The sequence below is a fragment of the Medicago sativa genome, chromosome 6 (assembly GCF_051527215.1).
Source record: "Medicago sativa cultivar Bolivia chromosome 6, Bolivia_mono, whole genome shotgun sequence".
Taxonomy (NCBI): Eukaryota; Viridiplantae; Streptophyta; class Magnoliopsida; order Fabales; family Fabaceae; genus Medicago; species Medicago sativa.
The window spans coordinates 96,402,466-96,414,666 of NC_140754.1; the positions used below are offsets into that span (position 1 = coordinate 96,402,466).

At 34.1% G+C, this 12,201-nt stretch overlaps 1 protein-coding gene across 3 annotated transcripts; it reads left to right on the plus strand.

Annotated features, from left to right (window-relative positions):
* Positions 1–335: 335 nt before the first annotated feature.
* On the plus strand, positions 336–5,756 carry LOC146918597 (ATP-dependent 6-phosphofructokinase 7-like). Of its 3 annotated transcripts, none has more exons than XM_085720243.1 (14): positions 336–618; positions 1,144–1,320; positions 1,740–1,786; positions 1,888–1,927; positions 2,392–2,454; positions 2,550–2,687; positions 2,779–2,937; positions 3,013–3,066; positions 3,227–3,295; positions 3,420–3,549; positions 3,909–4,174; positions 4,394–4,442; positions 4,541–4,695; positions 5,209–5,756. In XM_085720243.1, exons 2-14 carry the CDS (start codon positions 1,228–1,230, stop codon positions 5,461–5,463), a joined length of 1,518 nt encoding a protein of 505 aa, XP_085576369.1. In that variant the 5' UTR covers positions 336–618; positions 1,144–1,227; the 3' UTR covers positions 5,464–5,756. The 3 variants fall into 3 exon arrangements, with proteins under 3 accessions (XP_085576369.1, XP_085576370.1, XP_085576368.1); XM_085720244.1 differs by having other exon boundaries at positions 1,155–1,320; XM_085720242.1 differs by lacking the exon at positions 336–618 and having other exon boundaries at positions 1,078–1,320.
* The last annotated feature ends 6,445 nt before the right edge of the window (positions 5,757–12,201 follow it).

Below are 12,201 nucleotides of genomic sequence, written 5' to 3' on the forward strand. Positions count from 1 at the left end.
ACTTATAATTATTGATTTGATTTTTATCAATTCTTTTTTATTGATTTGATTTAAAAAGAGAAAGAAAAAACAAAATCATATCTTTTTTTTTGAATAAAAACAAAATCATATCTATACCATAAATAATCCCTCAAAAAAAAAAAATCTATACCATAAATAAATAAGTTGATCCAAATATTCCTACCACATGTACATAGTAGAATACATCATAGGTACATACATCATGACAATATGACATATACTACAATGTTTCTTTGTTTACTTCTTGTACAAGACAAATAACGTTAGAAAATTAAAACAAAGACAATAAATTCGGAATCTCCAAGGTTTATTCTAGAACCAAACCACAGCACTAACTCTGTGTTCCACGCAGCCATCCCTAGTAAACCAAAAACCTGTGTGTAGATGTCAACTTAGACTCTCTCTTTTTCTTCTCCTTCTTCTTTCTTCAAAAACTAACCATTTTTTTTTCTTCTCTTCAACCATCCAAGAAAGTTCTCACCTTCTTTTCCTCTTTCATAAACTTTTATTATTATTCTAATAAAAAATTAGATGAATTAGATTCCGGTATTCATCAGAGTCAGGACAGACTTGAAGCGTCACAAAACACTTTCAAAGGTACTCACATATGACTGTACTTTCATCTGATCAGATACATTAATTTTTGTTGATCAAACATGTTAGATGCATTAATTGTTGATCAAACTTTATACTCCCTATGGTCCTATATGTAAAAGACATTTAGGTCAATAAAAATTGATGTATCTGATCTAATTCTTTAACCAGATACATTAACTTTGTTGACTTAAATTTCTCTTATAAATAGGATTTGGGAAGGATTACTTGAGGGAGTATAGTATATGATCAATCAACATTTAAATTTTTTTATAACATTTATTATAATAATAATTATTATTAATAATATTGCTACATGTGATTCATGACCATATGATTATGATCATCATCATTCATAAAATAAATATTTAAATTCTATCTAAACATTTTTTGTGCCAACCAAAATTGATTCATATGGTCAACACCATGTACTATAAATAAGACCAACTTTTTTTTCAACTCAACTATATAATCAAAACTTGCTGAAACTTATTCTTATATAGCTTTTGATTGCTTGAATTTTTCAAGGGCTCATTCAGAAATCATCAAAGTTGGTTTTTTTATCATCAAAAACAAGAATTTTTCAAGCTGGGTTCTGTAAGTGTTAAGAAGATGGGTTTAACTGAACCTAAGGTTATTACTGGTCCTGCTGGTTATGTACTTGAAGATGTTCCTCACTTGTCTGATTACATTCCTGATCTTCCAGTATGTCTCTCTCTCTCTCTCTCTCTCTAGCTTTTTTCTCAAGCTACTATTCATGGTCAATGATTAATCATGTTTAACTTTTTTTTTTTCCTTTAGTTTTTGTCTTAATAATAAAAAAAGATACTTTTAATATTCTTTTTCTTTCTGCCGACAGTAAATTATTATTATTAATTATGTTGGATTATTGGTGTTTTTTGTTTTTTTATCTGTTAACAGATCAGATATGAAAAATTGGTTGTACAACTTTTAATTTTTGTTTTAAGTGTATAAATTTTTCTATTTTTTTGGGATTTTTTTTTTACTTTTATTAATTTTAGTGAAATTTATATCTTGGATTGCATGGTGGAAAAGATTAAAGTTTGCATTTTTTAACATAAAACTTTGCTTTTTTTTGTTAATTGTACTTGGTGTTACTGCAGACATATCCTAATCCTTTGCAAGACAACCCTGCTTACTCAGTTGTAAAGTGAGTTTGTTTTTCTCTCTTATTTGTTTGGTGATTTTGATTTCAATTACTGAATTTCTTTATAATTGATAAGCTGATTTTCACTTTTTTCACATTTTCAGGCAGTATTTTGTGCATGTTGATGACACAGTTCCTCAGAAGGTTGGTATTTTTTGTTTTTTTATGTAATTTTCAATTGGTTATTATGGAATTTGATCTTAATAGCTTTTAATTTACATCTTCAATAACAAGTAGGGACACCCTTTAATCCAAATTAAAGAAATTGTACTTGTATGCATAGAGTTATGATCCAAAATCTTGTGATGAAGATGTTTATGTGAAGTTGGTGGAATGTTGTTAATTGCAACCTATGAAGCATGGACACTCATCGGATTAGGCGTGTCCAAGTGTCGGACACGTGTCTTGTCCGACACCGACACCGACACATATAATTCCACTGAATTATGTGATTTTCTCAAATTATCAGCGGTGTCAACGTGTCGGTGTCTATATCTTGTTTGGTGTCCGTGTTCGTATCTGTGCTTCATAGATTGCAACCAAGACAATGTTACTTGAATTTGCATTTCATTTATTTATTTATTTTGATTTTGTTCTGACTTTGACAGGTTGTTGTTCACAAAGATAGTCCAAGGGGAGTACATTTCCGGCGCGCTGGACCGCGTCAGAAGGTATGTTTTCTAAGCTGTGTGAACTTATTTGTGCAAATTTTAATATATTTTGTGACTTATTTTAATTTATTGCCCTTTTGAAATTGGACATTCAGGTGTATTTTGAATCAGATGAAATTCAAGCTGCAATTGTTACATGTGGAGGTCTATGTCCTGGACTCAACACTGTGATAAGGGAATTAGTTTGTAGCTTACACCATATGTATGGCGTGACTCGAGTTCTTGGAATCGAGGTACATATCGATCTTTATGGAGTTAACCTGCTATCACAGTTTTTTTTTTTGGTCTGCGTTAATTAACTTGAGAAAATGTTTTGATGTGAAGGGAGGATATAGGGGCTTCTACGCTCGCAATACAATCACTTTAACTCCTTCAAGTGTTAATAACATACACAAGCGTGGAGGAACAATCCTTGGTACTTCGCGAGGTGGACACGACACTAATAAGATAGTTGACAGTATTCAAGATCGCGGAATCAATCAGGTCTGTGTTTCTTTCAATTTTACCGATTTTTTTGTGTGTGTCTGTACATTAGATTAATATCGCTTTGAATTTCAGGTTTATATCATTGGAGGAGATGGAACTCAGAGGGGTGCATCTGTAATTTTCGAGGTACCGATAATTTGAATAAAACTTTCAAACTTGTTGGTTTATGGTTTCGGGAATTTGCATGAAAATTTTACTATATGGTCATGTTAAAATTTAAGATATGTGAAACTAGTTACATTGAAGTAGAAGATTTACTAAAAGTTCAACTTGATTATCGATACAGGAAGTCAGAAGGCGTGGTCTCAAATGTTCGGTTGTAGGAATCCCGAAAACCATTGATAACGATATCCCGGTAAGTCCGTTTTTTTTTTGCACATTGTGGTTTCCACACCTCATATAACTTGAATCCATTTCTTACTACTCATCAGCATTACTAATTGGTAAATTTCTTCTACTGTCTCTTTATCGCTTAACAGATTATTGACAAGTCCTTTGGCTTTGACACTGCTGTTGAGGAGGCTCAACGTGCTATAAATGCAGCACATGTTGAAGCTGAAAGTTTTGAAAATGGTATCGGTGTTGTCAAGCTGATGGGTCGATACAGCGGTAAGTTTCCTAGGTGTTTATAATGCCTTCAATACTCAGTTTATTGGTTCATTCTGTGATCACCTTCAATAGGCCTAAAGATGATATCTTGTTTTTATGAGTCAATTTATTGATATTGGAAGCATACCAAACATAGCTTCATATATGCTTTAAATCAATGTAGTCTTTTAAATTGCGGCTATTACAGCACTATTGTGTAGCAGTAATTGAACAAATCACAATTATCCTGCGATACCTATTTAGTACAAAACATCGTTAAGTAGCAGATATAGCAGCACTCTAGCACTGTTGTGTAGTGAAATTTGAACAAACTGTTAGTTTCCGCGATCTGCCATTGACAATATTGATTCATTCTGCAGGATTTATTGCAATGTATGCTACTCTTGCAAATAGAGATGTTGACTGTTGCTTGATTCCGGAGTCTCCGTTTTACCTCGAAGGTCCTGGTGGACTTTATGAATATATAGATAGAAGGCTCAAGGAAAATGGCCACATGGTTATCGTGATTGCTGAAGGAGCGGGACAGGAACTTCTTACCGAGAGTCTGCAATCTGGCAAGAAACAGGATGCTTCTGGAAACAAACTTCTTCAAGATGTTGGGCTATGGATATCTCAAAGTATTAAGGTATGATTGTTATTTGTTCTGTTTGCGGTAGATGCTTCAAAATTCACTATGCTATAGAATTATAGCGCCGCTATTTGACAACAGTACACTGATTGATACAAGTGGTCAAAAGTAGACCAATACCGATTATGCTCTATTTTTTCCGTGCCAATTTTTCGCTATCTTGTAATTACTTTTGAAGGTATTTTTCTCGCTTACATTAAAATTTTGATCTTCCAGGATCATTTTGCCAAAGAGAAGACCCTGCCCATTACTCTCAAATATATAGGTTTGTAAAATTTAACATTCATAAAACATTGCGTGCATAGACATTCAAACCAGCAATCGATACTGAAAGAATATTACTGTCGCTTTTCTGCGTTACAGATCCAACCTATATGATCCGAGCTGTTCCAAGTAATGCTTCTGACAATGTATACTGTACACTTCTTGCTCAAAGTGCTGTTCATGGAGCAATGGCAGGTTACACTGGCTACACAAGTGGACTTGTCCATGGAAGACAGACTTATATACCTTTCTATGTAAGTTCATTAGACATGATATGTGTTTGTTCTAATAAATAGCATTATGACTTTATGGTTCAGTTCAAGAAGGAAAATGAAAACTGATCCGAATTGTTACAATGGTTCGGTCAAACTAAACCGAACTGTTAATGATTCGTCTCAAACAGAATTGAACTGTTAGGACTAAAAAAGGGCAGCTCGGTGCACAAAGTTCCCGCATATTTGTACGCTTTAAAAAAAATAAAACCGAACTGAACCACACTGAAAATAACCAAACTCTGACGGATAATTCACTTACTGAGTTGAACTGAACGTTCGAGAACTGCCTGTCTCTCACAATTGTCGCTCAGAATTTGGTTTTTTTTTCGGTACGGTTCATTTTAACGGTTCGGTTTTTTATGGTTTCGAACACTCCTAGATAGCATTTTCATGGTAACTTTAAGATGTTACATCAGTATTTAGCACATTTTGGTTTTGGATACAACACTGGTACTCTTTTGGTAACTCATGTTTTGTTGCTATGTTATGCAGAGAATCACAGAGAGACAAAACAATGTTGTGATAACTGATAGAATGTGGGCAAGGCTGTTATCTTCAACAAATCAACCTAGTTTTGTGGAGGTCAAGTCTTCCGATGAAGACAAAAAAGGCGAAAACTCATTGGACGAATTACCAGATGGACATTGTTCAGAAGACACTTCGGTTGATGAAATCAGCCGCAATTTGGGATGCTTAGCTCCGCTTGCGGTACCAGTCCTGCGTACGGGCGGGATATCCGGTGTTTAAAAAAAATTACGGCATAGGCACTTCAACGGCCGCAATTTCCTCACAAGTATATATATTAGAGTTTATCATTTTTGTCCTTCCATGTCTATAAAAGATGGCTGTGGAAATCTCAGCCTGACATGATCATTATATTAGTTATATAGTTTATCATGATTTACTATCTTGTTACTTGTATGCTCAATAATTTGAATGGATTCTGGTCTGTCCAGAAATGAAACTTTGGTAGTTTGAATGTATTGTCCATGTTTAATGGCAACCATTGCATAATGTAGGAACAAATCAAATGAGTTAAATTGGTGTTGATTTACATCCTCTTCGGACAAATTTCGTCCGTTGGTTCAATCTATGATTGAGATATAATATTCTTATATGTTAGTTTGATCCAACGTTCGAAATTTGACCAAGAGGTTGATGAGGAATTAAGCTTATGAGTTACATGCATATGTAAATATGTTTGGCATTGAATTTCTATGATAAATTATGGAAGGTTTCAACTTCTAGAAATTAGAAATTTTGGCATTGAATTTCTATGATGAATTCTGGAAGGTTTCAACTTCTAGAAATTGGAAAGTGTGTATGACCAAATGTTTCTATGTGCACAAGACATGTTGCATCTTCAAAGAGCAATGTAATCAACATGCACATGGACTAGGAAATTGTAATAGAAAAAGAAAAATGTTTGACAACATTCAATCAGATATTGGTAAAACTGATTATTAAATTATTTAAATGATGGAACTGCTTATGTATTGAAGAATCAATATTTGTATTTATTCTAATAAAAAAATTGGTAAAAGAACTTTTGATTATTTAATAGAGCATATGGAATATCAAGTAAGAATAGACCACATGACTGATTCATTGGGATGAGAAGGCAAATTGTAAATAATTAAGAACATATTTTATTGAATTACAACAGATACTAACTGGAGAGGGATGAAAAATCATAGCAAAGGAAAATGTAAAGAAAAAAAAGTACTTAAATATCTGATTCACAATTACCATGAGGTTATTTTCATATGTTTATTTGTCTTAACTTATATTATACCCCAATACTCATATTTGTTGCTCCAACAACAATGGTCATTGACATTCTTCAATACTAACATTTGTACAAAACCACCAGAAAGAAAAAATGTGAGTTCATATCATATATAAGTTCTTATATTATTCTTCATCTCATATTGAATAATTCATATGTATACATTATTTCACCCAATTGCTAGGTTTTAGAATGTTTTAATACACATGTTCCAACTTTATGGGATACAATTTCGGATTTTGGTCGTGTAGTGGTTGGCCTCAGTATTTGCTCGTACATCCAATTTAAACAAACTCAATATTTTGAACTAACACCAAATACACACGCATGAGAATTTTGTGTGGGCATACATGGAAATATACAAATGTTTCCATGTCCAACGGCCACTCATGATACAAATATTGTTGCTAATGTAATACATGAAGCTCTTAGCTTTACCCTCAGACTTATTTGTAGAAGCAATCCAAATGAATTGATAGAAATTGGAATATGCCTGGACATAAGGAGACAATTGATCATGAATCCATCAATTGCCACCGTGCATCCACACATATTCCTATTTCCAACAATTCAATTGAATTGTCTTTGCAATTATGTCCATGGATAAAGTTAAAATCTCCATGTATTAAATTAGCAAATATATTTGTATCATGAGTGGGACATTTTCAATATGACAAAAGAAGATTCTCTTGTATAGGTATTTAGTGTCTGTTTGAAGGTTGAGTTTGATTACATAAGCAGGCACAAATCTATATACATGAGATTGGGGGCAATTGCCCCCACTAATGTTTGTGTTAACTTGGTGAAGTATTTGATATTTTAATTGTCCCCTCTAAAAATATTAGATTGCCCCCATTAGTTGAAAATTTATACTATAAGAAGAGTTTTTCTCATAAATTTTACAAAATGAAATGGGCAAATGTATTTGAGATGAAATTCGAATGATTTTTCACATACACACAGAGAGAGAGAGAGAGAGAGAGAGAGAGAGAGAGAGAGAGAGAGAGAGGAGAGAGAGAGAGTGTGAGAGAGAGAGAGAGAGAGAGAGAGAGAGAGAGAAGAGAGAGAGAGAGAGAGAGAGAGAGAGAGAGAGAGAGAGAGAGAGAGAGAGAGTGAGAGAGAGAGAGAGAGAGAGAGAGAGAGAGAGAGAGAGAGAGAGAGGGAGAGAGAGAGGAGAGAGAGAGAGAGAGAGAGAGAGAGAGAGAGAGAGAGAGGAGAGAGAGAGAGGGAGAGAGGGAGAGAGAGAGATTTTATAATTTTTTTTGAAGGAAAGATTTTATAATGTTAAAAATGAACAAAATTCTACAATACTATTTTTTTTGTTACAATGCAAAAGGGAAGGAAAAAGAGCAAAAGAAAAAACAAAAATCAAACACAAAAGGACTAATCTCTAGAAAAGAAAGTCCCAGCTACGTCCATCCTAAGAAGATTCATGAGGTCATCCGGAGGGGAGGAATGGTACGACAACCCAGTATCCGGAAGAGGCTCCAAACTTGGGCCATGAAATCCGCACATTGATTACCTTCCCTAAGAGTGTGGTAAACAGAGACATTATTTTGCTCCATCAAATCTTTCACATCTTGAATCAAAACCGCATAGACATGAAAATTCAAAATAGGACCCTTAAGGAGGTTGATGCAATGCAAAAAGTCGTTGTAGCAGACGAGATCTTCAATATTTAAGTTTCTTGCCAAAATTAGGCCATGGTAGATAGCATAAAGCTCAGCATATAAGATGTTAGATGAGTCAGAAATATATCCGGAAAAACCTGATAAATAAAATCCAGCATCATTTCGAATGACACTACCAAAACCAGCTCTCAAGGGGGTGCTCAGAGAACTGCCATCAACTTTAAGGATGACGCCAGAATGGTTACCATTGACCCACTTTATGAAAATGTCGTCTGACACGGTTCTGGGACAAGTAGCAAAACAAAACATGAAGGAATCCACCATGATATGAATGTTGTCGGAGAGGCGACAAAGAGGCCAGTTCTCATTGCTTAAACACATAAGATTACGGTGATGCCATGCCCACCAAATAGTAGCGGCGAAAAGGAAAGAGTGAGAGCCCATATACCATTCCTTCAACCAATCAGTCACATCCAAATTTGCAAAGAAGTTCACATTATGGAAGCCAACATGGTGCCAAATAATATTAGAAAAATTACAATCACGAACACAGTGAAGGAAAGTCTCATCTTCAAGACCACAACAGGAGCAAAGAGGCGAAGGAGAAATATTTCTATGGTTGAGCAACGTGAGAGTAGGGACAGAGTTGTGGCAAGCCAACCAAAAAAGAAATTTATGCTTTTCAGGAAGTTTTAATTTCCAAATCCAAGACCAAGAGGAAATAGTGTTAGAATGAGTTACCATGTTGGTACGAGACAACAACCATTTGTAACCACACTTGGTAGTGTGACACCATTTGTGTTGGAACTCCAAATAAAAACATCTTCTATGGAGGGATTGAACTTGATGTGCATGTTATTAATAGAATCTGCTGCCATAGGAGGTAGGTGAGAGTACAAGTCCCGAGTATAAGGATCATTGGTGGAGAGGACATCTCTAACAGTCAAGTGCAAATCATGAATGTCTATGTAGGGGACAATGGAGCCTAAGAAGCCAAGGGAGCTCCAAGGACAAAACCAAAAGGAAGAATTACCAGAACCCGCGTGACAAGTGAAACCATCTTTGAGAGCATTTTTAGCATGAATGATAGAAGACCAAGTTGGCGAATCTTTGGAATGAGTTGTAGCATGGAGGATTTTATGCCCAGAAACATACCTATTAGAGAGAAGATCCACCCAACGTTTTGGAGAAGATTGAAGCAAATCCCAAACAAGCTTGCCAAGAAGACAAATATAAGTTTCCCTAGCTGTTATGATTCCCAAGTCGCCTTGATTCTTTGGGCGGGCAATTTTACTCAAACCAACCAAATGAACACCCTTATTGCTACTATCTCTCCAAATAAAATTACGGGTGGTTTGATCAATGCTATCACAAATACTTTGAGGGAGCCAAGCAATCTGCATATAATAAGATGGAATGGATGAAAGGACGGATGATGCAAGAGTTAATCTTCCGGGTTTGTTTAACAACCTGTTCTTCCAAGATGCCAACCTCGTTTGCATTTTTTCAATAATAAAAAGGAAATCACTTCTCTTTGCTCTTCCTTTAAGGATAGGAAAGCCAAGATATTTATCAAGAGATGTGGTACTTCTTATGCCAGAAATAGAAGTAAGCCTATTAATTTTGGCCTGTGGAATACCCGAAGAATAAAAGGCTCGAGACTTTGACAAATTAATTTTCAAACCAGATGCCCTGCTGAAATGGTCAAATAAATCAGTGATGAATCTGAGTTGAGAATTTTTTGCCTTGGTGAAAAGAAGGACGTCGTCAGCAAAGAGAAGATGAGACAATTGATGCCCGTTGTTAGAGAGGGGTTCCAATCACCTTGAAGAACAGCTTTGTTGATGGCAATGGAGAGCTTTTCCATGCAAATAATGAATAAATAAGGAGATAAAGGGTCCCCTTGTCTAAGACCATGAGAAGGCTTGAAAGGATGCAATTTGTTCCCGTTCCAAAGAATAGAGAGCGAAGATGATGTAACACAATGCATGATAAGCTTAATGGTGATGTCTGGGAAGCCAAAGTCCTGAAGGCAAGATTTAAGGAAAGCCCAGTTAACATTATCAAACGCTTTTTCAAGATCAAGTTTGAAAGCAGCAAAACCCTTTTTCTTTTTTGATCTTCTCATGAAATGAATTATTTCCTGCAAAACAACAACATTATCAGAAGTACCTCTACCTGGCAGGAAGTTGCTTTGGCAGGGGCCAATAATAGAATCAAGAATAGGGCGAAGACGGAGGACCAAAACTTTAGTGATGATTTTGTAAATTATAAAGACAATTTTAATTTTAAATATAAAGACACGGAATGAACAATTTTAATTGATAGATGTTAATGAATCTTTGATTTTTCTAATATATGATATTAGTGTTTATAATCTCAAGTTTTTTTCTTCTAATTACGACGATGTTATTATTTTATCACTTTACAAATATGTGTCATGACAACTCAATAATTAAAAATACGTCACAACCAATTAACTCACTTATAATAATTTGTTTTTGAAAAGTTTGATAATGATCAAGTTGTACAACTTGTTGTGTAACAGTTAAGGATTAAAAAGATGTCACATTTACAAGCCTCTTAAAATGATTTATTTTGATAGTTTATTCAAAAGACGAGTTTTAGTACTATCAAATTGACACAACTTATGTCCAAAATCTCAACGATTAAAAAGATATCATTTCCAGTTAACCTTTTTTATTTTATTTTTCATGATTAATCCATTGGAAAAACTAGTCTATGAACTATCAAGTCGTCTTAACTTGTGTCATAAAAACTCATTTTTAATATAAAAATAACTTCACTTTTGAGTTTATAATTTTGTTTATAATTTTTTTTTATTTAAATGCAAATTAATATCAAAATATGATGCTAAACATACATGTTTCTTAAAACACACACAACAGATACTAATCCATCTTAGAGAGAAAGAAAAAATGAATAATTTGTTTTTAGAAAGGAGTAAAAGAGAATGATAGAGATAGGGCAAACATGATAAAGATGTCGAGGAGGGCGAAGGCTGATTCTCAGATCTATGGTGGGAGAAAGTGCTTGCTGTGGGACATGGTGGTCATTCGGAGTTGCAAGCATAACAACTGTGCGAGGAGATCCGATGTGGTTGTTTGGTGGACACAAACTTCTCCTTCTCTCCCTCTCTGTCATTCTCTTCAATTTCTTTTATATGTTTGGTGGACACAAACTTCTCCGATGTGGTGGTTTGATGGTTGATTTGATATGTGTGGTGTTTTATGTTAGTTGAATGATGAAGTGTTTATTATTGTTTTCTTTCTATATTTTCCTCTGCTGTGATTTTTCTTCCTTCTCTAAGCTTTATTTATATTAAAAAACTAGGTTAAACTTAGACCTTATCCAATTGATGAACCTAAGTTAATAAGTATTGGTTGCACATACGTTCCCCGATGAGGAAAAAGGTGGAAGGTGCTTATTAATTTGAGTAGCTCAAATAATATTTTTTTTTTTTTTTTTGACAAGGCAAGAGGAAATGACATAAAAAAAGAGTGGCTCAAATAAGTACACAAATTGAAGTGTACTTTATGCTACTATGTTTTAGTGTTTTAGATTTTTATATTTGGTGAAAGGTGAAATAGTGGAAAAAGGAAAAATAAAAGAAATGAGTGGAAATTGTGTCCTTTTTTTATTGTATTTTTTAATTATTATATATTTTTCTTTTTATTTTTTGTAATTGTATTTTGTTATAATTAAATATAGCAAATTAAATACATGCATATCTTTGGATGTTTATAGATTTTATGAGGAGATAAAATAATTGCAAATGTATCAAAATTATTTTCAATTATTTTTAAAAAAAAATATTTTCTCGGATATATTGGGGACGATACCTACCTTTTACAAATATATACAAAAGGTTTAAACATCATGTGTTAACAACCCAACAAACAAAACTACATAAAAATGTTCAAATTACTACACACAAACCAATCTACTCAAAAGAAGGAGAAACATGAAACTAGCCACACCTTCGGTGATCTTAACATACGAGTTGATAAGTGATATATGGAGGGCGAGAGCCGTCTGTGCTGG